The 26,713-nt window shown below is 45.8% G+C and overlaps 1 protein-coding gene across 6 annotated transcripts in view; it reads right to left on the bottom strand.

The window, feature by feature from the left end:
• The window catches only part of DHTKD1 (dehydrogenase E1 and transketolase domain containing 1), a 60,569-nt gene that overhangs the window by 14,979 nt on the left and 18,877 nt on the right, over nt 1–26,713 (bottom strand). For 3 of the 6 annotated variants that reach the window (XM_054521645.2, XM_024253085.3, NM_001132867.2), the window contains 9 exon segments: nt 26,126–26,395; nt 23,632–23,803; nt 20,717–20,915; nt 16,783–17,095; nt 14,401–14,485; nt 13,483–13,622; nt 7,973–8,123; nt 6,363–6,469; nt 1,125–1,289 (listed from right to left, as the gene is read on the bottom strand). In XM_054521645.2, coding sequence (XP_054377620.1) covers nt 1,125–1,289; nt 6,363–6,469; nt 7,973–8,123; nt 13,483–13,622; nt 14,401–14,485; nt 16,783–17,095; nt 20,717–20,915; nt 23,632–23,803; nt 26,126–26,395 — 1,602 coding nt within the window. 6 annotated transcript variants of the gene reach the window in all.

The following is a 26,713-nucleotide window of genomic DNA, read 5'->3' as shown; positions in this document are numbered from 1 at the left end:
AAACTAGCATATTTTTGTGATTTGAAAAACACAAAACAGATAAATAGGTAAACCTACGTATGTGTTAAATGATGAAATGATAAATTTCATGCCACTGCACTCTAGCCTGGGCAACAGCGCAAGACTCCATCTCAAAAAGAAAAAAAAAAAAAGAATGATAAATAATGCCATTCATTTTCAACAGAATACTTTGAATTCCCAAATTGCTGCTATCAAAAAAAATAGTACTTAGACCATATGGGCTTTAAAACTTTTTCTTTTCTTTTTCAGACAAGATCTTGCTGTGTTGCCCAGGCTGGAGTGTAGTGGCATGGTCATACCTCACTGCAGCCTTGAACTCCAGGGCTCAAAAGATGCTCCCATCTCAGCCTCCTGAGTAGCTGAGAGCACAGGTGTGAGCCACCACACCAGCTAATTTTTTTTTTTTAGAGATGGGGTCTTGCAATGTTGCCCAGGTTGCTCTCAAACTCCTGGGCTCAAGCAATCCTCTTGCCTAGGCCTCCCAAAGTCCTGGAATTATAGGCCTGAGCCACCGTGCCCAGCCTAATAGCCTAAAAGCTTTTCTAAATATTATTTCTGCTCAGGAGGACACTAGTATAACATCTGCTATCCCTGTCCTTCATTACAATTGACAGAAAACCTACCTATCTTTCCAGGTAGTCTTAAAAGGCTGTTTAAAAAATGAAAGCAGGCTGGGTGTGGTGGCTCATGCCTGTAATCCCAGCACTTTGGGAGGCCGAGGCAGGCAAATCACCTGAGGTCAAGAGTTAGAGACCAGTCTGGCCAAGATGGCGAAACCCCATCTCTACTAAAAATACAAAAATTAGTTGGGCGTGGTGGTACGCGCCTGTAATCTCAGCTACTTGGGAGGCTGAGGCAGGAGAATCGCTTAAATCCAGAAGTCAGAGGTTGCAACGGGCCGAGATTGCACCATTGCACTCCAGCCTGAGTGACAGAGCGAGACTGCATCTCAAAAAACAAAAAAAAATGAATGTAGCAAAGTCAGTTGAAACTAAAAAGGTGTTTCTGTAATTTAAATATAATTAGATATGGAAAATAGAGAAAAATGGAGTGCAAAAAATGACAAAACGAGGAAGGCTTGTTCGCCAGCTTCTTCTACTCACCGGGAGCCTGAGTAACATCTTAGGGGAAGCAACAATGAGTGGTTTTCTGAAGTTCCGGACCATCTGTCTCCTAAGCAAGTGGAAATACTGCGCAGGAGTTGTTGGGTGAACCACAAACATGTTCACAGTGTCTCCGTCCACCCCCTCTTCCGCACTGTCACACATCTGGGAGAGAAGTGGCAAGAAAGGAGAAGAACGTTCAGATCATCTATTTCAGTCGTAGTGACAATGGGTTAGCCAAAGGGAAACACAGGTGTTCTTGATTATAGCAGAAAAGCTATTGCCCAACATTACAGAAAAATACCAGCAGGTGAATTTATGAACGGTGAGGTATTAACCAAAGGAGAGCTCTGATGGCTTTCTCCACTGGCCCAATTCTGTGTCATCTAACACAATTGTTCCCAAACACGGCTGATAGCAAGAATCATCTGGAAAGGACTTTAAAAAAAAAAAAAATACATATTCTGATTACTACAGGGTTAAGATAGGGGAAGGAAGCACTATCAGAATCTCACTTTCCTAATGTAATAAACAAAACGATTTTGTGTGTGTGTGTGTGTGTGCGCGCTTTAAGACAAAAAATCAAAAGCAGCTAATAGAAAGGTTGAAAAATTGAGGGCAAGGAAGTTAAATCTCAGAAGATCCCAGTGGGACAGAAAGCCAAGGCATAACTCCTAACCCTACCCCAAAGGCAGTGAAAGGAAAGAAAGAGAGTTGACAAAATCTGGACAATTATTTTTGTTGTTACAGAGTCTCACTCTCTCGCCCAGGCTGGAGTTCAGTGGCACGATCATAGCACACTGTAACCTCAAACTCTGGACTCAAGCAGTCCTCTCACCAGAGCCTCCCAAGTAGCTGGGACTATAGGTGCCTGCTACCACACCTGACTAATTTTAATATTTTTGTAGAGATGGGGTCTTGTTATGATGCCGAGGCTGGTCTCAAACTCCTGGGTTCAAGCGATCCTCCCACCTCAGCCACCCGAAGTGCTGGGATTACAGGCATGAGCCGCCGTGCCTGGCCTCAATCATGATCATCTTCTTTTTGCATACACCCTTGATTCCCATGACCCTTCACTCCAACCCATAAACCTAGTTAATCCCCACTTTCTGCCTGTTCCATGTCTGCAGAGAAAGTAGCTAGAGACAACACAAAATCACACGAACGGTCTTACTTTAGAATCCTGACCAACAATCTGAGGTGGGCCCTTAATGACCTTAGACTCTTAAACTCTATTTCCCTAACTCACTCATTCTCCTTCTTTCCCAAGTGACTAATTCACACCTTTAAACTCAGGACCTCCTCCTGCATCACCACTCTCAGCTAATGACCTAACAGCATGTCCTCAGACCATCTACACACACATTCTCACCTGCACCCATCTTCTCTGCCTTCCATTTATTGCCACCAACCATGCTCCTGTCTAAAGCTAATTTAATCCATCATGTACTAGAGCCCACCCCATTTTACCCATGCAAGGAAATCACTCAGTTATTCTATCCGCACCCCTACATCACCATTCTCTTCTTGTCTACTGGATTATGCCTATCACCAAACAGGCCTTATTTCCTACCTTTAACACAAAACAAAGGCCTGGCGCGGTGGCCCATGCCTGAAATCCCAGCACTTTGGGAGGCCAAGGTGGGAGGATCACATGAGGTCAGGGGTTCAAGAGTAGCCTGGTCAACATGGTGAAACCCCATCTCTACTAAAAATACAAAAATTAGCCGGGCATCATGGCACAAGCCTGTAATCCCAGCTACTCGGGAGGCTGAGGCAGGAGTATTGCTTGAACCTGGGAAGCAGAGGTTGCAGAGAGCCGAGGTTGCAGAAAGCCAAGGCTGCAGCATTGCACTACAGCCTAGGTGACAGAGCAAGACGCCATCACAAAAAGAAAACAAAACACAAAAAGAACTCTTGACACAAATTTTCCCACCAGCTACTGTCTCATTTTCTTGTTCTATTTATAGCAATACTCCTCAAAAGAGTTAAGTTGACTTTCCTCCTTTTTTTTTTTTTTTTTTTTGAGACAGAGTCTGGCTCTCTTGCCCAGGCTGGAATGCAGTGGTGCAACCTCAGCTCACCACAACCTCCACCTCCCAGGCTCAAGTGATCCTCCCACCTCAGCCTTCCAAGTAGTGAGGATTATGGGCATGCACCACCACCCACCCAGCTAATTTTTTTAGTTTTATTTTTAGCAGAAATGGGGTCTCACCATGTTGCCCAGGGTGGTCTCAAACTCCTGAGCAAGATATCCACCCACCTCGGCCTCCCAAAGTGCTGGGATTACAGGTGTGAGCCACCATGCTAGGCCAACTTTCCTCCCTTGAATAAGTTCTGGAGATCTACTGTGCAGGATGGTAACTGTAGTTAACCTATTATATACCTGAAAATTGCTAAGAGGATAGATTTTAAATGTTCTCTTCACAAAAAATGGTGAGTATGTGAGGTGATGGGTCTGTTAATTAGCTTGATTCAATCATTTCACAATGTATAGCTGTATCAAAACATCACATTTTATACTATTAATATATACAATTGTACCTTTGTCAATTAAAAATTTTTAAATAAATACACTTTCCTTTCTCTAGAATCAGGAATCAGGGGTGTCCAGTCTTTTGGCTTACCTGAGCCACACCGGAAGAATTGTCTTGTGCCACACATAAAATACACTAACACTAACAATGGCTAATAAGGTAAAAAAAAAAAAAAAATCACAAATAATGTTTTAAGAAAGTTTATGAATTTGTATTGGACCACATTCTTTTTTTTGGAGACAGAGTCTCACTCTGTTGCCCAGGCTGGAGTGCAGTGGCGCAATCTCAGCTCACTGCAAGCTCCGCCTCCGGGGTTCACACCATTCTCCTGCCTCAGCCTCCCAAGTAGCTGGGACTACAGGTGCCTGCCACCATGCCCGGCTAATTTTTTGTATTTTTAGTAGAGACAGGGTTTCACCGTGTTAGCCAGGATGGTCTTGATCTCCTGACCTCATGATCCGCCCGCCTCGGCCTCCCAAAGTGCTGGGATTACAGGCGTGAGCCACCGTGCCCGGCCTGTATTGGGCCACATTCAAAGCTGTTCTAAGCTGCATGCAGTCCATGGACACAGGTTGGACAAGTTGCTCTAGATAGTCCTTAATATGTCCCAGACAGACTTTTGTCCCTACCACTCCATCAAAACCACAGTCATCAACCAACAAATGGACTCGTGATTTCTAAATCCAGTGGTTCATTCTTATGCCTCATCTATTTATTTGTTTGTTTATTTTTAGTAGAGACAGGGTCTCACTATGTTCCCCAGGCTCGTCTCAAACTCCTGGGCTCAAGCGATCCTCCCACCTCGGCCTCCAAAGTGCTGGAATTACTTCACTCGTCATCTTAATTGACACTGACACTCCCTCTTCCTTGATATGTTTCCTTCGCTTGCTTTCTAAGCTCTTCCTCCCACCTCACTGGTTGCTCCTTCTTCGTCTCACTTCTTCTTCTTCTCTGCATCCTCTGAGGTTGGACTATCCCAGGGCCCAGAGTTCAGGCACCTTCTCTCCTCCACTGTGCTCGTTGCTTCGATGACTTCATCCAGACTCACGACTGTCAATGTCATCTGGTGGCCGATGACTCTGAAACTGTATCCCCCACCTACTCAGTTCCTCTATTTCTTCAACAACTAGTAGTTTTGTATTTCACATGTCATTCTTTAGTTTATCTACCATTTCTTTAATCTCTTTTTAAATAAAATTCTCGATGTCATCATTAATGTAACTATCCATCTATCTGTTGTTCTATCTACCTATCTATTAAGCTATCATCTATTTCTACATTTTAGCTGCACACATGCCAAATCATTAACAATATGCATGCTGAAGTACTTGGGGTGACATGTATTGATATCTCTATTTATTAATTAATTATTTATTTATTTAATTTTTTGAGACAGAGTCTTTGTTGTCCAGGCTGGAGTGCAGTGGCGGGATCTCGGCTCACTGCAACCTCTGCCTTCTGGGTTCAAGCGATTCTCCTGCCTCAGGCTCCCGAGTAGCTTGGATTACAGGCATGAGCCACTACACCTGGCTAATTTTTGTATTTTTAGTAAAGATGGGGTTTCACCATGTTAGCCAGGCTGGTCTCGAACTCCTGACCTCAAGTGATCCACCTGCCTTGGTCTCCCAAAGTGCCAGGATTACAGGTGTGAGCCACTGCGCCCGGCTGATGTCTCCATTTATTTTGAAATGAATCAAAAAATAAGATGGATTGAAGGACACCAGAATGACAGATGAATAGATATGTGAAAAAAACAAGTATAATAAAAAATAATGGTGAATTCTAGGGAGTGGGCATATGAGTATTCACAGTAAATTCTGTCCAACTTTTCTGTATATCTGAAAGTCTTCATAATAAACTATAAGGAAATAACATGCCGAGGACTGTTGTGGGGTGGGGGGAGGGGGGAGGGATAGCATTAGGAGATATACCTAATACTAAATGACGAGTTAATGGGTGCAGCACACCAACATGGCACATGTATACATATGTAACAAACCTGCACATTGTGCACATGTACCCTAAAACTTAAAGTATAATAAAAAAAAAAACAGGCAAAAAGAGACATCTGTAATGATTCACACCAAATGAGGACAATGGCTATTTCTGGGAGGATATTTCAAATGTTTTAATAACCAGCCAGGGTTGGTGGCTCATGCCTGTAATCCCAGCACTTTGGGAGGCTGAGGCGGGTGGATCACTTGAGGCCAGGAGTTTCAGAACAGCCTGGCCAACATGGAAGAACACCAATCTCTACTAAAAACACAAAAATTAGCCGGGCATGGTGGCATACGCCTGTGATCCCAGCTACTGGGAGGCTGAGGCAGGAGAATCGCTTGAACCGAAGAGGCAGAGGTTGCAGTGAGCCAAGATCGCACCACTGCACTCCAGCCTGGGCAACAGGGGGAGACCCCATCTCAAAAAAAGAAAAAAAAAAAAGCTCTCTAGGGGGGATTCTGATGATCAGCCTGGTATAAGAACTGCTGATCCTGGCACAGGAGAACTTTAATTGCCATAAAACTGTGATACAATTATACCTGAGGCATTATGTTTCCAAAGAAAATTGACATTGCATCAAATCTGTTTCACTCAAATACTAAGCTATATTATAGTTAGCTGGGTGTTAAGCTATCCGCAGGAGGTAGAAAAGCTATAGGAAGCAGGAAAATGATTCTTTGACTCCAGAAGACATTACCCTTACCTGCAGGAAACGCTCTATTCGACAGGATGAGTGGTCTGGCCCAGCCCCATCGTGGCCGTGTGGAAGGAGGGTGACGATGCCGCTTTGTAGGAGCCACTTGGCCTCTCCTGGAAAAGTATCATGTGGGGAGTAAGAGCTCTACGAAGCGGGGACAAAGTGGCCTGACATGACTCAGCCGGGGAAATCAATGTTAGTTTTCTGCCTGACCCCCCAAAACTGCTTTCATTACATGCACCTTCTAGAACTGTTATGCTATACTTAGGGAAATGTCCATTTCATTGAATGAAAACCTATCATGGGCGAGGCACGGTGGCTTACACCTGTAATCCCAGCACTTTGGGAGGCTAAGGCGGATAGATTACTTGAGGTCAGGAGTTTGAGACCAGCCTGGCCAACACGGTGAAATCGCGTCTCTACTAAAAATACAAAAATTAGCCAGCTGTAGTGGCACACGCCTGTAGTCCCAGCTACTCGGGAGGCTGAGGTGGGAGAATCACTTGACCCCGGGAGGTAGAGGTTGCAGTGAGCTGAGATCATGCCACTGCACACCAGCCTGAGGGACAGAGTGAGACACCGTCTCAAAAAAGAAAACCATAACCTATCACGGCACAGGCCCTGGGCTTTTACAAGTGGAAGACAAACTCAAAGGGGAACATTCCCAGCTTCCTGGACAGCACATGCTGCTCCAATACCACCGCAGGCACCACTCTTACAAGAACGGGCAGCTCCCGGCCGGGCACAGCGGCTCACACCCGTAATCCCAGCACTTTGGGAGGCCGAGGTGGGTGGATCATGAGGTCAGGAGATCGAGACCATCCTGGCTGACATGGTGAAACCCCATCTGTACTAAAAATACAAAAAATTAGCCGGGTGTGGTGACGGACGCCTATGTAGTCCCAGCTACTCGGGAGGCTGAGGCAGGAGAATTGTGCAAACCCAGTAGGCGGAGGTTGCAGTGCGCCGAGATCGCACCACCGCACTCCAGCCTGGGCGACAGAGCGAGACTCCATCTCAACAACAACAAAAAAAAAAAATGGGCAGCTCTCACAGCCCAGCTGACAACACAGGCCACCGTCTTGAAACAGCGGGTGGTGGGCACAACAGAACAGTCTCTGGACAAGTCAGAAGTCCAGGCCCTCAGGCACTTTTCTTCCTCCCAGTGAAAATGTCACAGAGAAGCATAACTATAGGAAAGATTTAAGGCAGGTATTCAAAACCCAAGAGTGGGCATCCCTGGAAAATGGGATTCAGGGTCTGGGGAGAGACTTAGACGTTTACTTCAACTACTTCTAATTTTTACAGTGAGTAGGTACTGCTTCGGAAGCTTTCAGACACTGGAGCGGGTTTTCATGGCCCTACTGACTCCTGGGCACAGGCGCTGGGTGGCACCAGTGCTCCTGCTGACAGAGAGCCTGGGTTTTTGTCCCGATAACACATTAACCTGACAGTGGCCACACTCCCGTCATAACAGGGTGACCCCAACTCCCTGGAGGTGCCGCTGCACACGGGAGTCTCAAGGCAGCAGTGGCCCCTTTTCATTCATTTGTCCCTGTGAGGCTGGGGCCATGCAGGGACCCCCACCTGTACCCACCCTATACACTAACACCAACCTCCAGAGATGAATGTGTCAAAGATGATCTGGGCACCATTGAAGAAATCGCCAAACTGTGCCTCCCACAGGGGCAGTAACTTTGGGCTCTCAATGCTCATCCCATATTCGAATCCCAGGACGGCCTCTTCTGACAGGGGGCTGTTGCTGACCTAATCCCAGGGAAGAGAAGGAAACGCTGCATGCGAGGGCCACGGCAGAGCATCTGGTTTCTGGGAACTTATTGAAGGGAGGTGGTGTGGAGAGGGAGCCTTGCTTTCATTCATCACCACATTCTTTTTGTTTGTTTTTGCTTTTTGAGATGGAGTTTCGCTTTTGTTGCCCAGGCTGGAGTGCAATGGCTCCATCTCAGCTCACTGCAACCTCCGCCTCCCAGGTTCAAGTGATTCTCCTGCCTCAGCCTCTTGAGTAGCTGGGATTACAGGCACCCACCACCACGCCCGGCTAATTTTTGTATTTTTAGTAGAAACAGGGTTTCAGCATGTTGGCTGAGCTGGTCTCGAACTCCTGAGCTCAGGTGATCCACCCACCTTGCACCCCCAAAATGCTGGGGTTACAGGCATGAGCCACCACACCCGGCCTCATCACCACATTCTTTTGAGAAGAGATTTGCTACTCGGTGTCAGTGATGCAGATGAGAAAAGTTGGGACAAAGAGAGGAAAAGATAAAAGAGGCCGGAATATGGGTATTACTGAGTTTCTTCAAGGATAAGCACATATACTTCTCAGATGACCCTCCTCTGGAGCTGAGTACACAACTGTGTCTTATAAGCTTTTCAAAAACCTGTGGCTGGGCGTGGTGGCCTCCCAACAATTTGGGAGGCCGAGATGGGAGGATCGCTTGAGCACAGGAGTTTGAGATCAACCTGGGCAACATGGCAAAACCCCATCTCTACAAAAAGCAGACAAAAATTAGCTGGGCATGGTGGCACATGCCTGTAGTCCCAACTACTTGGGAGGCTGAGGTGGGAGGATCACTTAAGCCCAGGAAGTTGAAACTACAGTGAGCTAAAATCGCACCACTGCACTCCAGCCTGCATGACACAGTGAGACCCTGTCTCAAAAAAAAAAAAAAAAGAAAAAAAAATCATCATGAAACAAAGTGAGGAAAGTTAAAAAATAAAGGCCTGCCTTTGGTTAAAATCATTATTCTAACATCGTATTTGCATAGTAAATCAAAACCATCATGGTATGTCAACATTAAAAAAAGCAGAATACAAATTACATCTCTGAGAAGGTTAAAAAGACATGACAGGCCGGGCGTGGTGGCTCACGCCTGTAATCCCAGCACTTTGGGAGGCCGAGGTGGGTGGATCACAAGGTCAAGAGATCGAGACCATCCTGGCCAACATGGTGAAACCCCGTCTCTACTAAAAATACAAAAATTAGCTGGGTGTGGTGGCGGGCGCCTGTAGTCCCAGCTACTCGAGAGGCTGAAGCAGGAGAATGGTGTGAACCCAGGAGGCGGAGCTTGAAGTGAGCCAAGATGGAGCCACTGCACTCCAGCCTGGCGACTGAGCGAGACTCCGTCTCAAAAAAAAAAAAAAAAAAAAGACATGACAATGAAATGCAATACATAATCCCAGCACCTTGGAAGGCCAAGGCAGGCGGACCACCTGAGGTCAGGAGTTCGAGACCAGCCTGGCCAACATGGTGAAACCCAGTCTCTACTAAAAATACAAAAATTAGCCGAGCATGGTGGCAGGCCTCAAGAGGCTGAGGTGGGAGGATTGCTTGAACCTGGGAGGTGGAGGTTGCATTGAGCCGAGATTGTGCCACTGCACTCCAGCCTGGGCAATAGAGCTCAGCCTCAAAAAAAAAAAAAGAAAAAAGAAATTGTTGATCTTGGTTTGAGAAATACATGGTAGTCATGTCTGTGTTCATTTCCTGATTTTGGTGTGTTATGATGGAGAAGGATGTCCCTGTTTGTGGAAATACACACTAGGGGGCACCAGGATGGCAACTTGCTCTCAGATGGTTCAAGATGAAAAAAGGGAGCTAGGAGGATCACTTGGACACAGGAGGTCGAGGCTGCAGTGAGCAGTGATTGCGTTACTACACTCCAGCCTGCCTAACAGAGCGAGACCCTGTCTCAAAAGAAAAAATAAAGATGAGAAAAAATTCCTTACTATATACAACATTTTGGTAATTTTGTGTTTCTTTCAAATTTTAAAAAAATATATGTTTCAGTTACATCTTTATAGACTATTATTTTGGAATAAAAAGGAAGGATGGGCAGAGTGCGGTGGCTCATGCCCGTAATCTCAGCACTTTGGGAGGCTGAGATGGGCGGATCACTTGAGGTCAAAAGTTTGAGATCAGCCTGGCCAATGTGGCGAGACCCTGTCTCTGCTACAAATACAAAAATTAGCAAGGCCTGGTGGCACACACCTGTAGTCCCAGCTACTCAGGAGGCTGAGGTGGGAGAACCACTTTAACCTAGGAATCTGAGGTTGCAGTGAGCTGAGATTGCACCACTGCACTCCAGCCTGGACAACAGAGCAAGGCTTGGTCTCAAAAAGAAGGATGTACTGATACATGCTACATGCATGGAAGGACCTTGAAAGCATGATGCCAAGTCAAAGAAGCCAGTTCCAAAAGGCCACGTTATACCGTTCTATTCACATGAAACACCCAAAATAGGCAGATCAATAGAAACAAACAGTCGATGAGTGGTGTCCAGGGGCTGGAGGGAGGAAGGAGTGGGCAGTGACTGCAAACGGGCATTGGCTTGCTTTCTAGGGTAATGAAAATGTTCTAAAATTAGACAGTAGTGATGATTACACAACTCTGTGAATAGACTACAAACTGCACAAGTGTACACATTGAGAGGTTGAATTTTATGAGTTATAGCTCAATAAAGCTTTTATTTAAAAAAATAAAAACCCTCTAGGCTGGGCACAGCGGCTCACACCTATAATCCCAGGACTTTGGGAGGCCAAGGCAGGAGGATTGCTTGAGGCCAGGAATTCAAGATGACACTGGCCATCACAGTGAGACTCCCATCTCTACAAAATATTTAAAAGTAGCCAGGCGTGGTGGTGCTTGCCTGTAGTCCCAGCTACTTGAGAGGCTGAGGCGGGAGGACTGCTTGCATCTAAGAGCTGGAGGCTACAGTGAGCTATAATTGCACCATGGGACTGCAGCCTGGGCAACAGAGGAGGACCTGTCACACACACACACACACACACACACATACACACACACAAACATCGAGATGTACAACGGAGTTGGGGGAAAAACACACCCCAAGGACCTAGTCACTTATCATGAAGGCTGCCTGACCTCTGTCCCTTCCTAGAAGCCATTATTGATAAGGGAACGCTGGTCAGTTACAAAATTCAATACTATTAGACAATGAAGGCAGATCACTACTCAGGAAAATACAGCTACTCTCACTACCAAGATCAAGCAGGAGTTTCTCCCAGGGTCTTCACATAGAGGACATGGTATTAAATAATAAATTACTCTTATTATTATTTGAGACAGAGTCTTGCTCTGTTGCCCAAGCTGGAGTGCAGTGGTATGATCTCGGCTCACTACCTCCGCCTCCTGGGTTCAAGCAATTCTCCTGCCTCAACCTCCTGAGTAGCTGGGATTACAGGCGTGTGCCACCATGCACGACTCATTTTTGTATTTTTAGTAGAGACAGGGTTTCGCCATGTTGGCCAGGCCGGTGTTGAACTCCTGGCCTCAAGTGATCTGCCTGCCTTGGCCTCCCAAAGTGCTGGGATTACAGGTGTGAGCCACTGTGCCAGGTCTAAATAATAAATTAAATCTTTGGCCAGGCGTGGTGGTTCACGCCTATAATCCCAGCACTCTGGGAGGCCAAATAATCCCAGCTACTTGGGAGGCTGAGGCAGGAGAACTGCTCCAACCCAGGAGGCAGAGGTTGCAGTGAGCCTAGATCACGCCACTGCACTCCAGCCTGGGTGACAGAGTGAGGCTCTGTCTCAAATAAATAAATGAATGAATGAATGAAAATAAATTAAATCTTCAACAGTATCCACAAAACAGACACAAGGCATTTAATTGGGACTTTTTCAATAGCAAAATTCAAAACTGATAATAAATATCAAAGCACAATTCAATGAAAGCCTCATCTGAGGTAGTGGAATGCTAAACATTTCAGTATCTAGTTCAGCAATCTGACTTGATCCAAGGGTAGATTTTGGACTAACTTAAAGAAAAGATGAGCTCCATATCCCTTCAGTTATCTTCCTAAAATGTGGCTTTTGCCAAGTGAATTTTCTTTTTTTTTTTTTGAGACGGAGTCTCGCTCTGTCGCCAGGCTGAAGTGCAGTGGTGCGACCTCGGCTCACTGCAACCTCCACCTCCCGGGTTCAAGCGATTCTTCTGCCTCAACCTCCTGAGTAGCTGGGACTACAGATGCGTGTCACCACACCCAGCTAATTTTTGTATTTTTAGTAGAGATGGGGTTTCACCATTTTGGCCAGGATGGTCTTGATCTCTTGACCTTGTGATCTGCCCACCTCAGCCTCCCAAAGTGCTGGGATTACAGGCATGAACCACCACACCTGGCCGCCAAGTGAATTTTTTGTAGGGTGTCAGTAACTCAAGATGATGTTCTCAAACTAATGACTAGAGTAGGAAAGAAGATGACATGCCACTCAACTTACCTTAAGGAATAAGTTATTTTCATAAACATCATGTGCTAGACACTTGAATAATTGTTTGAGATAAATAAATGAAAAGACTCCATTACTACCCTTAAGGCACTAAAGAGAAGGACACAGAGGCTGCCACACAGAAATACACGGTTATGTCTGGCCGGGTGCAGTGGCTCACACCTATACTTCCAGCGCTTTGGGAGGCCAAGGCAGGTGGACTGCTTGAGGCCAGGAGTTCAAGACCAGCCTGGGCAACATGGTGAAATTCCATCTACTAAAAATTAAAAAATTAGCCAGGAATGGCACCTCATGCCCGTGGTCCCAGCTACTCAGGAGGCTGAAGCATGAGGATCCCTTGAGCCTGGGAGATGGAGGTTGCAGTGAGCCAAGATGGCACCACTGCACTCCAGCCTGGGCAATAGAGCAAGATTAAGTCTCCAAAAAAAAAAGAAAGAAATACACGGTTATGTGTACATTCGTCAAGCCGATCATACCTTAGGGAACAGGTAACCTTGAGGATGTGCAATTTTGCTTTCCTTAAGTAGGCAAGGAATACTGACTTATCCACATCTTTGACTAACTTTAATGAATTACAGCAATATGCAGATAATAATGTCAACTTTGAGTTGACAAAACACATATCGATTTGACATTTACATGATTACAGATATGTCACCAGAAGAAGAAAGCTCCAGGCTACTCTCTAGTGGGTTACTTCCATCCCAAATTGACAGACCCACCTCATCCACCCATTTAGCACCCCTTTACTTCCAAAAGTACTGAACCCAAAGTTGCCAGCACTCGTTCCTACTTGTTCTAAGAATCCTGGAAGTGTAATCGTTGGCACCTGGATTTTACAACAGCTATAGAAACATCTCACCTCTAGAAACCCCTTCTGATTTGGGTCCATATGGTTCAGGGGGATGTAGGTGTCATCGGTCTCCTGGCAAACCACCATTGCATGCCTCTGACTGAAAGTTCCACGACCAACATCTTGGCCACTTAGACGAACATTAAAACCTTAAGCAAGCAAGAAAAAAAAACTCAGATTCCCATAAATAACCTAATAATAAGGTGTGGTGACTCTAAATTCTTATATACTGGCTTAATCCTGAGAATTTTCCTTAGGATAACAGATAGTTATTAATATATGCTGTCCGATATTCAAAAGTCTATAGTTAAGATGAGATTGTATAAGAATGGAGAGGTTATCATGTGCCCTGCAATTTTTAGAGAAAACTATCTTTCCAGTACATCCAGCACTAGCCCTTTGTTTCCCAGGCATTAACTGTTCTATGTCTATACTCTGATGAAGGTTGTCAGCATGACTTATAATACAATTAAGTAATATTGTCAGGAAAGAAAAATTAACATGTTTTAGAACCTCTCTGGTCAATGAACACAATGGGAGGTAGTTATAACTCAAATAAACCACAAAGGTAACAGGTAGCAAACGTGATTAAAAGTACTCTCTACTAGCTAGACAGAAAATTCTTACCTTGGCTGGGCACGGTGGCTCACGCCTGTAATCCCAGCACTTTGGGAGGCTGAGGCGGGCGGATCACGAGGTCAAGAGTTCAAGACCAGCCTGACCAACACCGTGAAACCCCGTCTCTACTAAAAATACAAAAATTAGCTGGGCGTGGTGGCGCGCCCTACTTGGGAGGCTGTGGCAGGAGAATCGCTTGAACCCGGGAGGCAGAGGTTGCAGCGAGCTGAGATCGCACCACTGCATTCCAGCCTGGGCAACAGGGCGAGACTCAAACAAAAAAAAAAGAAAAAAAAAGAAAATTCTTACCTTGAGCAAGTAAGGAACCCAAGGCAAGAGCTTCCGCGGTGGCCCAGTCTAGCTTGGTTCCGTCCATCACCTTCTCCATTCTGGACTGTAAAATTCAGAGGAAGAAAAAAAAGGAACGTCTAAGAGCCCATTTCCTTTTTCACAATGAGTACAAAAAATTTAATGCAGGCCGGGCATGGTGGCTCATGCCTGTAATCCCAGCACTTTGGGAGGCCAAGGCGGGTGGATCACTTGAGGTAAGGAGTTCAAGACCAGCCTGGCCAACATGGTGAAACTCCATCTCTACAAAAAATACAAAAATTAGCTAGGCCTCATGGTATGTCTCTATGATCCCAGCTACTCAGGAAGCTGAGGCAGGGAATCACTGGAACCTGAGAGGCGGAGGTTGCGGTGAGCTGAGATGGCTCCACTACACTACAGCCTGGGCAACAGAGCAAGACTCGATCTCAAAAAAAAAAAAAAAAAAAAAGCAACAAAATTAAGCATCAAAAACAATGCTGAATAAAAACAGAGTGCAAAAGGATACATTAGAGAAGGAGAGCAATTATATACAGTTTATTTATTTATTTTTTTCTGAGGCAGTCTCACTCTGTCACCCAGGCTGGAGTGCCGTGGTGCAATCTTGGCTGATTGCAGCCTCGGCCTCCCTGGTTCAAGTGATTCTCCTGCCTCAGCCTCCTAAGTAGCTGGGACTACGGGTGTGCACCACCACACCCAGCTAATTTTTGTACTTTTTAGCGGAGAAGGGGTTTCGCCATGTTGGTCAGACTGGTCTTGAACCCCTGAACTCAAACGATCTGCCCAGCTCGGCCTCCCAAAGTGCTGGGATTACAGGCGTGAGCCACCACACCCAGCCTATATACAATTTTAAAACAGGCAAAACAAACACGTGCTTAGGTTAGTGGTTACCTCTGCAGAGGTGGGAGGAGATGGATCAAGGAGGGGTATGTGGGGAACTGTATTTGTAACATCCTATTTCCTAAGCTGGATGATGAGTATATATTAATAGTTTGTTGTAATAGTCTCTGGACCTATAATAAAAACTTAGAGTTAGTGGGTTTTTTTTTTTAATTTCCTTTTTTTGGAGAAACAGGGTCTTATTCTGTCACCCAGGCTGGAGTACAGTGGTGCTATCTCAGCTCACTGCAGGCTCGACCTTCTGGGCTCAAGCAATCCTCCCACCTCAGCCTTCTGAGGAGCTGAGACTACAGGCATGTGCCACCGTGCCAGGCTAATTTTTTAATCTTTACTAGTGATAAGGTCTCACTGTGTTGCCCAGGCTGGTCTTGAACTTCTAGGCTCAAGCAATCCTCCCACCTTAGCCTCCTGAGGAGCTGAGACTACAGGCATGTGCCACCGTGCCAGGCTAATTTTTTAATCTTTACTAGCAATAAGGTCTCACCATGTTGCCCAGGCTGGTCTTGAACTTCCAGGCTCAAGCAATCCTTCCACTTTGGCCTTCCAAAGCACTGGTATTACAGATAGGAGCCACTGTGCCTGGCCAAGTTAGTGTTTGAAAATAATTCATGTTGGGCACGGTGGTTCACACCTGTAATCCCAGCACTTTGGGAGGCCAAGGCGGATGGATCAATTGAGGTCAGGAGTTCAAGACCAACCTGGCCAACATGGTGAAAACCCATCTCTACTAAAAATACAAAAATTAGCTGGGCGTGGTGGCACATGCCTGTAATCCCAGCTACTCAGGAGGCTGAGGCAGGAGAATCGTTTGAACCTGGGAGGCAGTGAGCTGAGACCACGCCACTGCACCCCAGCCTGGGTGACAGAGCGAGATCCCATCTCAAAAATAACATAAAATAAAATAATTTAGAGGGCAAAGTTCCTTCATCCAAGCTTAAGAAAGATAAAGACCTTTAACTCTTTGCTCTCCTTGTTTTAGCACTGAAAGTCCCACATTCCAGAAAACCCCTAAGTCCCAGGCCCACCAGGGTGGTCTGTCATCCTATAGTGATCCTAAGATGATACGTAAAACATCAGCATGTTTAAGGGGCTACTTTGGGGTATGTGTGTTGATTTTTGTTTCTTTTATTTAAACCACCTGAAACAAAGTGTTTTCTACTCACTGGTTGGAAAAATAAAAACAGACATTCTTGTATCTCTGTATTTTTTATAGTGTGCATGTATTCCACGTATATGTAATGTATGCATGCATGCATAAGTAAATAAATACACGGAGGAAAAAAAAAAGAAGAGAAAATCTGAGGTAACTATCAGTACCAAAACAACACTAAGATCAGTTCCTACAACCTAACGACACACAATAAATATTTATCAAATGAATCAGCCAACTGAAAAGACCAGACCAACATCGGTCCCTTTGCTGAACAGGAAGAAGTAATAACCAGCCATTGGGAGGCTGCCCACCTGAACGTGTGTCTTCAGCAGGTGACTGTGCATCTGCAGCTGTCTTGGCACCTCTACAGACTTCACGCCAACAAACCGCAGGAGGTCGAGGGGCACACCTGTACTCCAGGTGGTGATTCGCGCTTCTGGCTGAGCCAGGCCCTGCCAGTGGGCCTGCAGGTTCTGGGCAGGGGGGCTGTAGTGGGCCATGTTATTTAAGTGATCATTCAACTTGGAATAGTAGGAGGATTTTATTTCAGACACCTCCTCCTGCGTCATGAGTCCACCAGCAATGAGGTGCTCTGCATATGTGTCTGGAATGCTCTTTCGAGCTCTGTCCAAGAAAGAGAAGAAACACAAATCAATCTGACATGCGACAATCTAATAGAGACAGAGAGTCACTGTCAAGGGCAGTGGAGTGTCAGTACTCTAAAAAGGCATTCGACAGGTGCAATGGCTCACACCTGCAATCTCAGCATTTTGGGAGGCCAAGGTGGGGGGATCACCTGAGGTCAGGAGTTCGGGACCAGCCTGGCCAACATGGTGAAACCCTGTCTCTACTAAAAATACAAAAAATTAGCTTGGCATGGTGGCGGGTGCCTGTAATCCCAGCTACTCAGGAGGCTGAGGCAGTAGAACTGCTTGAACCTAAGAGGTGGAGGTTGCAGTGAGCCAAGATGGCACCATTGCACTCCAGCCTGGGCAACAAACGTGAAACTCCGTCTCAAAAAATAAATTAATTAATTAAAGATAAATAAAAATAAAATAAAAAGGCATTCAGGAAAAATGTTTTGGAACTAGACAGAAGTGGTGGTTGCACCACTTTGTGAAGGTAAATAAATGCCACTGAGTTCACATTAAGACAGCCAATTTTATATTATGTCACGTTCATCTCAATAAGTTTATAAAACAAAATAAACAAACAATGTTAAATATAATAAATTAATTTCATAAATGAAGGCACTCATAGTAACAACCGCTTTTCCAGGCAAGTAAGAGAAAACAAATTTATCTTTATAAGTTTTTGTCTGCATCCAAGTAGAAATAATTAACAGAGTTTTTCTATGATTTGGTAAATTCTGACAATTATTTCCAAGGCTGACCCACACTGTCTATCCAATCAGCACCCCCCTTTATCTAAAAAGGTATGGAACCCAAAGTTGCCCCAGTCTCTGAAAGTTGCAATCTTTCAGGTTGCGTCTATCATCCTTTAACTACAATCATCAGCACCTGGGTGTTACAATAAATGTCACTCTACATTCATGTAACACTTTAAACTATAAAGTCTATTCACATATATTACCATATTTAATCCTGATAAAAGAGAGAAGAAAGCAGGATAGATTTTAAAGATGAGGCCCTGGGGCCAGGTGAGGAGGCTCATGCCTGCAATCCCAGAACTTTGGGAGGCCGAGACAGGCAGATGGCGAGACCAGCTTGGGTAGCGCTGTGAGACCCCATCTAGTCAGGCGTAGTGGCAAGCGCCTGTAGTCCCAGGTACTCAAGGGGCGGGGGCGGGGGCGGGGGCGGGGGCGGGGGCGGGGGCGGGGGCGGGGGCGGGGGCGGAAGGATCGCTTGAGCCCAAGAAGTCGAGGCTACAGTGAGCCGTGATAATACCACGGCACTACAGCCTGGGCAACAGAGCAAGACCGTGTCTCAAAAAAATAAATAAAATAAAATAGGGCCCTGAGGTTCATTGAGTCATTCAGCTGCTAAATTCAGAGCTAAACAGAACACAATTAGTTCTTCTGAGAGCAGTCCTCTTTCTGGTATCAAGGATCAGAAACACTCATAAAATGTGTATTCCTCTGCTTTAATTTATATCTATAAGGAAATAAACTTGAGGAGGGGAATCTATTTTATTTTCTAGTATCTAGAAAAGGAAGTTCCAAAGTAACAAATTCCCCCTGTCATATTAACCATCTGAATCAGCACCATGGGACAGAAATGAAATGCAAGCCATAAGTAATTTAAAATTTCCTGGCAGTCACATTAGAAAAGATAAAAAGAAACACGTGAAATTAATTTCTTTTCTTTTTGTTTTTTCTTTGAGACTGAGTCTCGCTCTGTCGCCCAGGCTGGAGTGCAGTGGCACGATCTCAGCTCACTGAAACCTCTGCCTCCCCAGTTCAAGCGATTCTGTTGCCTCAGCCTCCCGAGTAGCTGGGACTACAGGAACGCACCACAATGCCAGCTAATTTTTCTTTTTCTTTTTCTTTTTCTTTTTTTTTTTTGAGAGGGAGTCTCGCTCTGCCACCCAAGTTGGAGTGCAGTGGCGCGATCTCGGCTCACTGCAAGCTCCGCCTCCCGGGTTCACGCCATTCTCCTGCCTCAGCCTCCCGAGTAGCTGGGACTACAGGAACGCACCACAACGCCAGCTAATTTTTCTTTTTCTTTTTCTTTTTTTTTTTTGAGAGGGAGTCTCGCTCTGCCACCCAAGTTGGAGTGCAGTGGCGCGATCTCGGCTCACTGCAAGCTCCCCCTCCCGGGTTCACGCCATTCTCCTGCCTCAGCCTCCCGAGTAGCTGGGACTACAGGCGCCTGCCACCACGCCCGGCTAATTTTTTGTATTTTTAGTAGAGACGGGGTTTCACCGTGTTAGTCAGGATGGTCTCGATCTCCTGACCTCGTTATGCGCCCGCCTCAGCCTCCCAAAGTGCTGGGATTACAGGCGTTAGCCACCGCGCCTGGCCAAATTTTTCTATTTTTAGTAGAGACAGGGTTTCACCATGTTGGCCAGGCTGGTCTCAAACTCCTGACCTCAAGTGATCCACCCACCTTGGCCTCCCAAAGTGCTGGGATTACAGGCATAAGCCACCACGCCCGGCATTTCAATAACATATTTTATTTAAGTCAATATACTCATTATATTGTCATTTCCATATCTAATAAATTTTAAAAATATTATTTTGGGTTTATATTTTACATGCTAAGTCTTTGAAATATGGTGTGTGTATTATCCTTACAGCACATTAATCAGGACTAGCCACTTTTCAAGTACTCAATAGCCACTGATGGCTAGTGGCTTCCATCTTGGACAGCAGGGTTCTGAACATTCATTAGAATCTTCCGAGTTACCTCTCACCAAGGTGCCAGGCAGGTCTGCAGCTATGGTTTGTAGAAATGAATCACTGAGGTTCTATTTCTGGTCCTGCCGACACTGCAGTAAATAGATTTGGGCGAGGTTTGCTTAATTCCCCCTGCTTCAATCTTCCCATCTGCTGAGTTGCTAAATTGCCCTTTCTCTATTCAATGAGGAACCATGTCAAGTGTGAAGAGTATGGGAGGCCAGGCACGGTGGCTCATGCCTGTAATCCCAGCACTTTGGGAGGCCAAGGCGGGTGGACCACTTGAGACCTGGAGTTCGAGACCAGCCTAGCCAACATGGCGAAACCCCTGTCTCTACTAAAAATAGAAAGATTAGCCAGGCGTGATGATGCATACCTGTAATCCCAGCTACTCAGGAAGCTGAGGCACAAGAAGTACAATTGCTTGAACCCAGGAGGCAGAGGTTGCAGTGAGCCAAGACTGTGCCACCTACACTCCAGCCCAGAACTGTGTCAGCTTTAGCTTTGAAAGTTTCATGTCCTGCCTGGGCACAGTGGCTCATGCCTGTAATCCCAGCACTTTGGGAGGGCGAGGCGGGCAGATCACCTGAGGTCAGGAGCTTGACATCAGCCTGGCCAACATGGCAAAACTCTGTCTCTACTAAAAAGTATGAAAACTAGCCAGGCACAGTGGCACATGCCTGTAATCCCAGCTACTCGGGAGGTTGAGGCAAGAGGATCACTTGAGGCAGGAGGATCACTTGAACCAGGGAGGTAGAGATTGCAGTGAGCCAAGATCGTGCTACTGCATTCCAGACTGGGTGACAAAGCAAGACTCCATCTCAAAAAAATAATAATAATAATTTTAATTTTTAGGGGGCATATCACACAAGGGTTTATAATTGTACCTGATGATTTTGTACATGATGGGGTTGGTGAAGAATGGCTCATCCAGCTCATTGTGGCCCCACTGCCTGTAGCACAACAGATCAATAATCACATCCTTGCGGAACTGGCGTTGGTATTCAAAAGCCAGTCGTGTGGCACGGACCACTTCCTCTGGGCTGTCTCCATTGACATGGATGATGGCACAGCCCACAAGCTTCCCTGAAGGACAGAAGACCAAGCTGAAACAGGACAGTTAACCCAGAATGATACTGGCCCTCTCTAAGCCCTACTTCCTGCATCAAAAGACAGCCCAGTCCTCACAGGTAGATATTGGTTTGGTTAACAACCCCAGCTTTGGAGACCAGCTGGCAAGTTCCAACTCTGGGACTTATTGTGTGACCTTGGTAAAGCTACAAATCTCAGCCTACTTATCTATAAACTGGGAATAGGGGTTCCTACCTCTTAGTGATGTTGCAAAGGTTCAATGAGTGAATGCACACACAATTGTAATGCCTAACAGTGCCTGGTACATAGTAGTTAATATTTATTTTGTTACTGTTATTATTATTACTCTCTTTCTCCCTGAGATAAAAGGGTCATTAAAGGATGTACCCTAGAAAAAGATAAATTTTCTCCAAAGAAGCTCAAGAATGGATCTTCAGTATCTTCATCAGACTAATCATAAAGGACTCACATAGACAAGCCCAAGAGGCATCCAGTCCAGGCTGGTTGTATAAAAGGAGAATAGCTGCTACCATCAAACAGCCTTGTAATCTGTGAAACTGGGAATGGGTAATAACAGCCCTGTCTTTCTCTTAAGATGACCAATTTCAGCCTGGCACAGTGGTTCACGCCTGTAATCTCAGCAGTTTGGAAGGCTGAAGAGGGATCACACAAGACCAGAGGTTCAAGACCAGCCTGGGCAACACAGTGACTCAAGCTCTACAAAAATTATTTTAAAAATTAGCTGTGGCCGGGTGCAGTGGCTCATGCCTGTAATCCCAGCACTTTGGGAGGCTGAGGCAGGTGAATTACCTGAGGTCAGGAGTTTGAGACCAGCCTGGCCAACATGGTGAAACCCCGTCTCTACCAAAAACACAAAATTTAGCTGGGCGTGGTGGTGGACACCTATAATCACAGCTACTCGGGAGGCTGAGGCGGGAGAATTGCTTGAACCCGGGAGGCGGAGGTTGTGGTGAGCCGAGATGGCACCATTGCACTCCAGCCTGGGCAACAAGAGCGAAACTCCATCTCAAAAAAAAAAAAAAAAAAAAAATTAGCTGTGCATGGTAGCATGTGTCTGTAAATCCCAGCTACTAAGGAGGCTGAGGAGGGAGGATCTCTTGAGCCAGGGATGTCAAGGATGCAGTGAGCCATGATTATACCACTGCACTCCAGTCTGAGTAACAGAGCAAGACTCTCAAAACAACAACAAAAAAAAACCTACCAATTTCCACAGGTAAAAAAGAAGCTGACTTTGATTCTTCACATCTTATTTCTTTTTTTTTTTCCTTTGAGATGGAGTTTCGCTTTTTTTTTTTTTTTTTTTTTTTGAGACAGAGTCTCGCTCTGTCGCCCAGGCTGGAGTACAATGGCTCCATCTCGGCTCACTGCAAGCTCCGCCTCCTGGGTTCACGCCATTCTCCTGCCTCAGCCTCCCGAGTAGCTGGGACTGCAGGCATCCGCCACCACACCCAGCTAATTTTTTTTTTTGTACTTTTTAGTAGAGGTGGGGTTTCACCATGTTAGCCAGGATGGTCTTGATCTCCTGACCTTGTGATCCGCCTGTCTCGCCTCCCAAAGTGCTGGGATTACAGGTGTGAGCCACCACGCCCGGCTGGAGTTTCGCTCTTGTTGCCCAGGCTAGAGTACAATGGCCTGATCGTGGCTCACTGCAACCTCCGCCTCCCAGGTTCAAGTGATTCTCCTGTCTAAGCCTCCCGAGTAGCTGGGATTACAGGCATGCGCCACCATGCCTGGCTAATTTTGTGTTTTTATTAGAGACGGGGTTTCTCCATGTTGGTCAGGCTGGTCTCGAACTCCCAAGCTCAGGTGATCCACCTGCCTCGGCCTCCCAAAATGCTGGGATTACAGACGTGAGCCACTGCACCCGGCCTTCACATCTTATTTCTAACTATACTATTTTACCAAGTTTAGTGGTTGAACACATCCCTTTTCACTAAGCCCCTGGGCGCTCCAAGTTTGAATATCCTAGAGATAATGACTCTGGTGTTGTACTCATTGTGCTGATCTCTGACTTGTACCAGATCACCCATCCAGTTATAAGAAATTTGAGATGGCACACTGTGACTCCATCCTTGTCTTATTTCTTTGGATTTAAAAACCACACTGATAGGCTGGGCATGGTGGCTCACGCCTGTTATACCCAGCACTTTGGGAGGCCTAAGCAGGCGGATCACCAGAGGTCAGGAGTTCGAGACCAGCCTGCCAACATGGTGAAACCCCCGTCTCTACTAAAAATACAAAAATTAGACAGGTGTGGTGGTGTACACCTGTAGTCCCAACTACTTGGGAGGCTGAGGCACGAGAATCACTTGAACCCAAAAGGCGGAGGTTGCAGTAAGCCGAGATCATGTACTCCAGCCTGGGCAACAGAGCGAGACTCCATCTAAAAAAAAAAAAAAAATTAGCCAGACATGATGGTGCACACATGTGATCCCAGCTAATCAGGAGGCTGAGGCAAGAGAATCACTTGAACTCGGGAGGCAGAAGTTGCAGTGAGCTGAGATCGTGCTGCTGCACTACAGCCTGGGTGACAGAGCAAGACTCCATCTCAAAAAAATTAATTAATTAATTAATTAATTAAATGAAAGGAGGGATAACCAGTGAGGCTCATTGTTCTGTGTGCACCAGAGATTTCCCTAGGAATTCCATGTCGGCTTCAGCAACATCATTTCCTCCCCGTGTTACGTACCAATATCACTGCAGTATAAAGAAGACCTTCCTCTTTCAGCTGGAGTGGTGTAACCCAGCTGGTTATTAACAATCAAATGTACACTCCCACCAATTCTGAAATGCGGGAGATTTGACAGTGTGAATGTTTCAGGAACAATCCCTTGACCACAGAAAGAAGCATCACCATGCACCTAAATCACGAGACAAGGGGAGGGGTGGGGTAAAAAGAAATACAAGGGATTAAGAAATTTAGGTTTTCAGGTTGGAATAATTTTTTTTTTTTTTTTTTTTTTTTTGAGATGGAGTCTTGCTCTTTCACCCAGGCTGGACTGAAATGGCATGATCTCAGCTCACTGCATCCTCTGCCTCCCGGGTTCAAGAGATTCTCCTGCCTCAGCTTCTCTAGTAGCTGGGATTATAGGCATGCATCACCACACCCGGCTAATTTTTTGTATTTTTAGTAGAGACGGGGTTTCACCATGTTGGTCAGGCTGGTCTCGAACTTCTGACCTCAGGTGATCCACCCTCTTTGGACTCCCAAAGTGCTGGGATTACAGGCATGAGCCACAGCGACCAGGCTCATTTATCACCACTTTAAAGAAAATGGCCTTTTCACCTTTTATTTCAGAAGTCAATCTTTTTTTTTTTTTTTTTTTTTTTTGAGACAGAGTCTTGCTCTGTAGCCCAGGCGGGAGTGCAGTGGCGCAATCTCGGCTCACTGCAAGCTCCACCTCCCGGGTTCACGCCATTCTCCTGCCTCAGCCTCCCGCGTAGCTGGGACTACAGGAGCCCGCCATCACAATCTTAAGATCAGCTCAATGTACTGGGTAAAAATGAAGGATCAAAAGAGAGTATTATAAATTATGTGAAAGGTAAACAGAATGTCTGGCTAATGATTTCAAGATTTCTATTTAGAAACACCCTATCAGGCCAGGTGCAGTGGTTCACACCTGTAATATCTACACTTTGGGAGGCCAAGGCAGGAGGGTTGCTTGAAGCTAGGAATTTGAAACCAGCTTGGCCAACCCAGCAAGATCATGTCTCCCCAAAATAAAATAAAATAAATCAGTCAGGTACGATGGCACGCACCTGTAGGCCCAGCTACTCGGGAGGCTGAGACAGGAAGATTGCTTGAGCCCAGGCATTTGAGGCTGCAGTGAGCTATGATTGCACCATTGCACTCCTGCCTGGACAAAAGATTGAGACCCCATGTTGAAAGAAAGAGAGAGAAAGAAGGAAGGAAGGAAGGAAAAAGGAAGGAAGGAAGGAAAAGAAGGAAAGAAGGAAGGGAGGAAAAGAAGGAAGGAAGGAAGGGAGGAAAAGAAGGAAGGAAGGAAGGGAGGAAAAGAAGGAAGGAAGGAAGGGAGGAAAAGAAGGAAGGAAGGAAGAGAGGAAAGGAAGGGAGGGAGGGCCGGCCATATCATAATGAAATCCAATTCTGCCTACTCCCCATTTATTCACTGCAAGTTTCTGGCCTGTGAAAAATTAAAATGCATAGGATAACATGGCTGTTCATATACATAATAGAATATTTGATTGCCTTATATATTTATGTATTTCTGTGGAATTTGAAGACTGATTCTGAAATCCAGGATTCATGGTCTCATGTAGTTAAAGGTTCATATTTAAATGAATACTCACAGAAGAAACATGACCACAGCCCAAACCTCTAAAAGATACTTGTTGTGTTACCAAAAACTGGGAGACAGGGTAGAAGAACGAACCACACTGATAATTTCTGTTATTTGCCTTAATGCCAAAGACCTTCATTTTAAAATAAACAAGCAAAAAAAAAAGGCCAGGTATAGTGGCTCATGCCTGTAATCTCAGCACTTTGGGAGGCTGAGGTGGGAGGATCACTTGAGGTCAGGAGTTCGAGACCAGGCTGGCCAACATGGTGAAACCCTGTCTCTACTAAAAATACAAAAATTAGCTGGGCGTGGTGGCACGTGCCTGTAGTTCCAGCTACTCTGGAGGCTGAGGCAGGAGAATCACTTGAACCCAGGAGGCAGAGGTTGCACTGAGCTGAGATTTCGCCACTACACTCCAGTCTGAGCGACAGAGTGAGACTCGGTCTCAAAAAAAATAGTCATAAAAAAGAAAAGATAATAAAGTAAACAAGAAACGAAGTAAAACCACACTTAAAGTCTTTTTTTTTTTCACACTTGTTTTGTTAGATGTATGGATACCACAAAGTTTCCAAGAAGGCCATACTTCCAGAGAAATAATGACATCTATGCTCTCAGAAGGAGCAGGTTTGCCAGCCCATACCCCTAAGTTAATTCATGAGCCAAGCAAGGAAAACAGAAGTGGAAGCCCCAGGCTAAAGCCAGTTGCCTGAAGACTAAACCTCATGAATCTCCTGTTAATTTTTAAAACAATCCCAGAATCTTTTTCCAAGAGGTCATCTCAGTTTCATCATGAATGTCTGCCATCTGCTTTCAGCCCTCCCAACCCACACATTCTTCCCAGTTTTCCCCACCTCTGGCCTCACTTCCAGAAGCTCCAAGTACCTGTAAGCAAATGACCCTGTCCCCCGGCTGGGCTGAGTTGTCTGGAGAGTAATCGCCGTCTTGGCGAGACTGCTGCCTGCCGCGCGTTTTGCCCACGGCCACGGGGTTGACGGCCTCCAGGTGCGAGGGATTGGGCAGCATCGTCACGTGGAGGGGATGGTGCGCCCCAAAATCCAGGTCCACAGAGGAGGTCAGGTGAGACAGGACGTCTCCAGTGGCTGAGAAATTCTCTGGAAATTCACTTAAGCCTCGCATTTTACGGAACATCAGCTATTGTGGATACATTCAAAAGGAAAAAAATGGCATTCATCACAATGGAGACTAGGGAAGAAGTGCTGAGTTGAAATCATACAACAAAAAAGAAAATTTAAAGCCAGGAGTGGTGGCTTATGCCTGTAATTCCAGCACTTTGGGAGGCTGAGGTGGGAAGATCACTTGAGGTCAGGAGTTCAGGACCAGCCTGGCCAATATGGTGAAACCCCGTCTCTATTAAAAATAAAAAAAATTAGTCGGGCATGGTGGCAGGCGCCTGTAATCCCAGCTAGTTGAGAGGCTGAGGCGTAAGAATCACTTGAACCTGGGAGGCAG

The sequence above is a fragment of the Pongo abelii genome, chromosome 8 (genome assembly GCF_028885655.2).
Source record: "Pongo abelii isolate AG06213 chromosome 8, NHGRI_mPonAbe1-v2.0_pri, whole genome shotgun sequence".
NCBI lineage: Eukaryota > Metazoa > Chordata > Mammalia > Primates > Hominidae > Pongo > Pongo abelii.
This window is presented reverse-complemented; position numbering and strand designations above follow the sequence as displayed.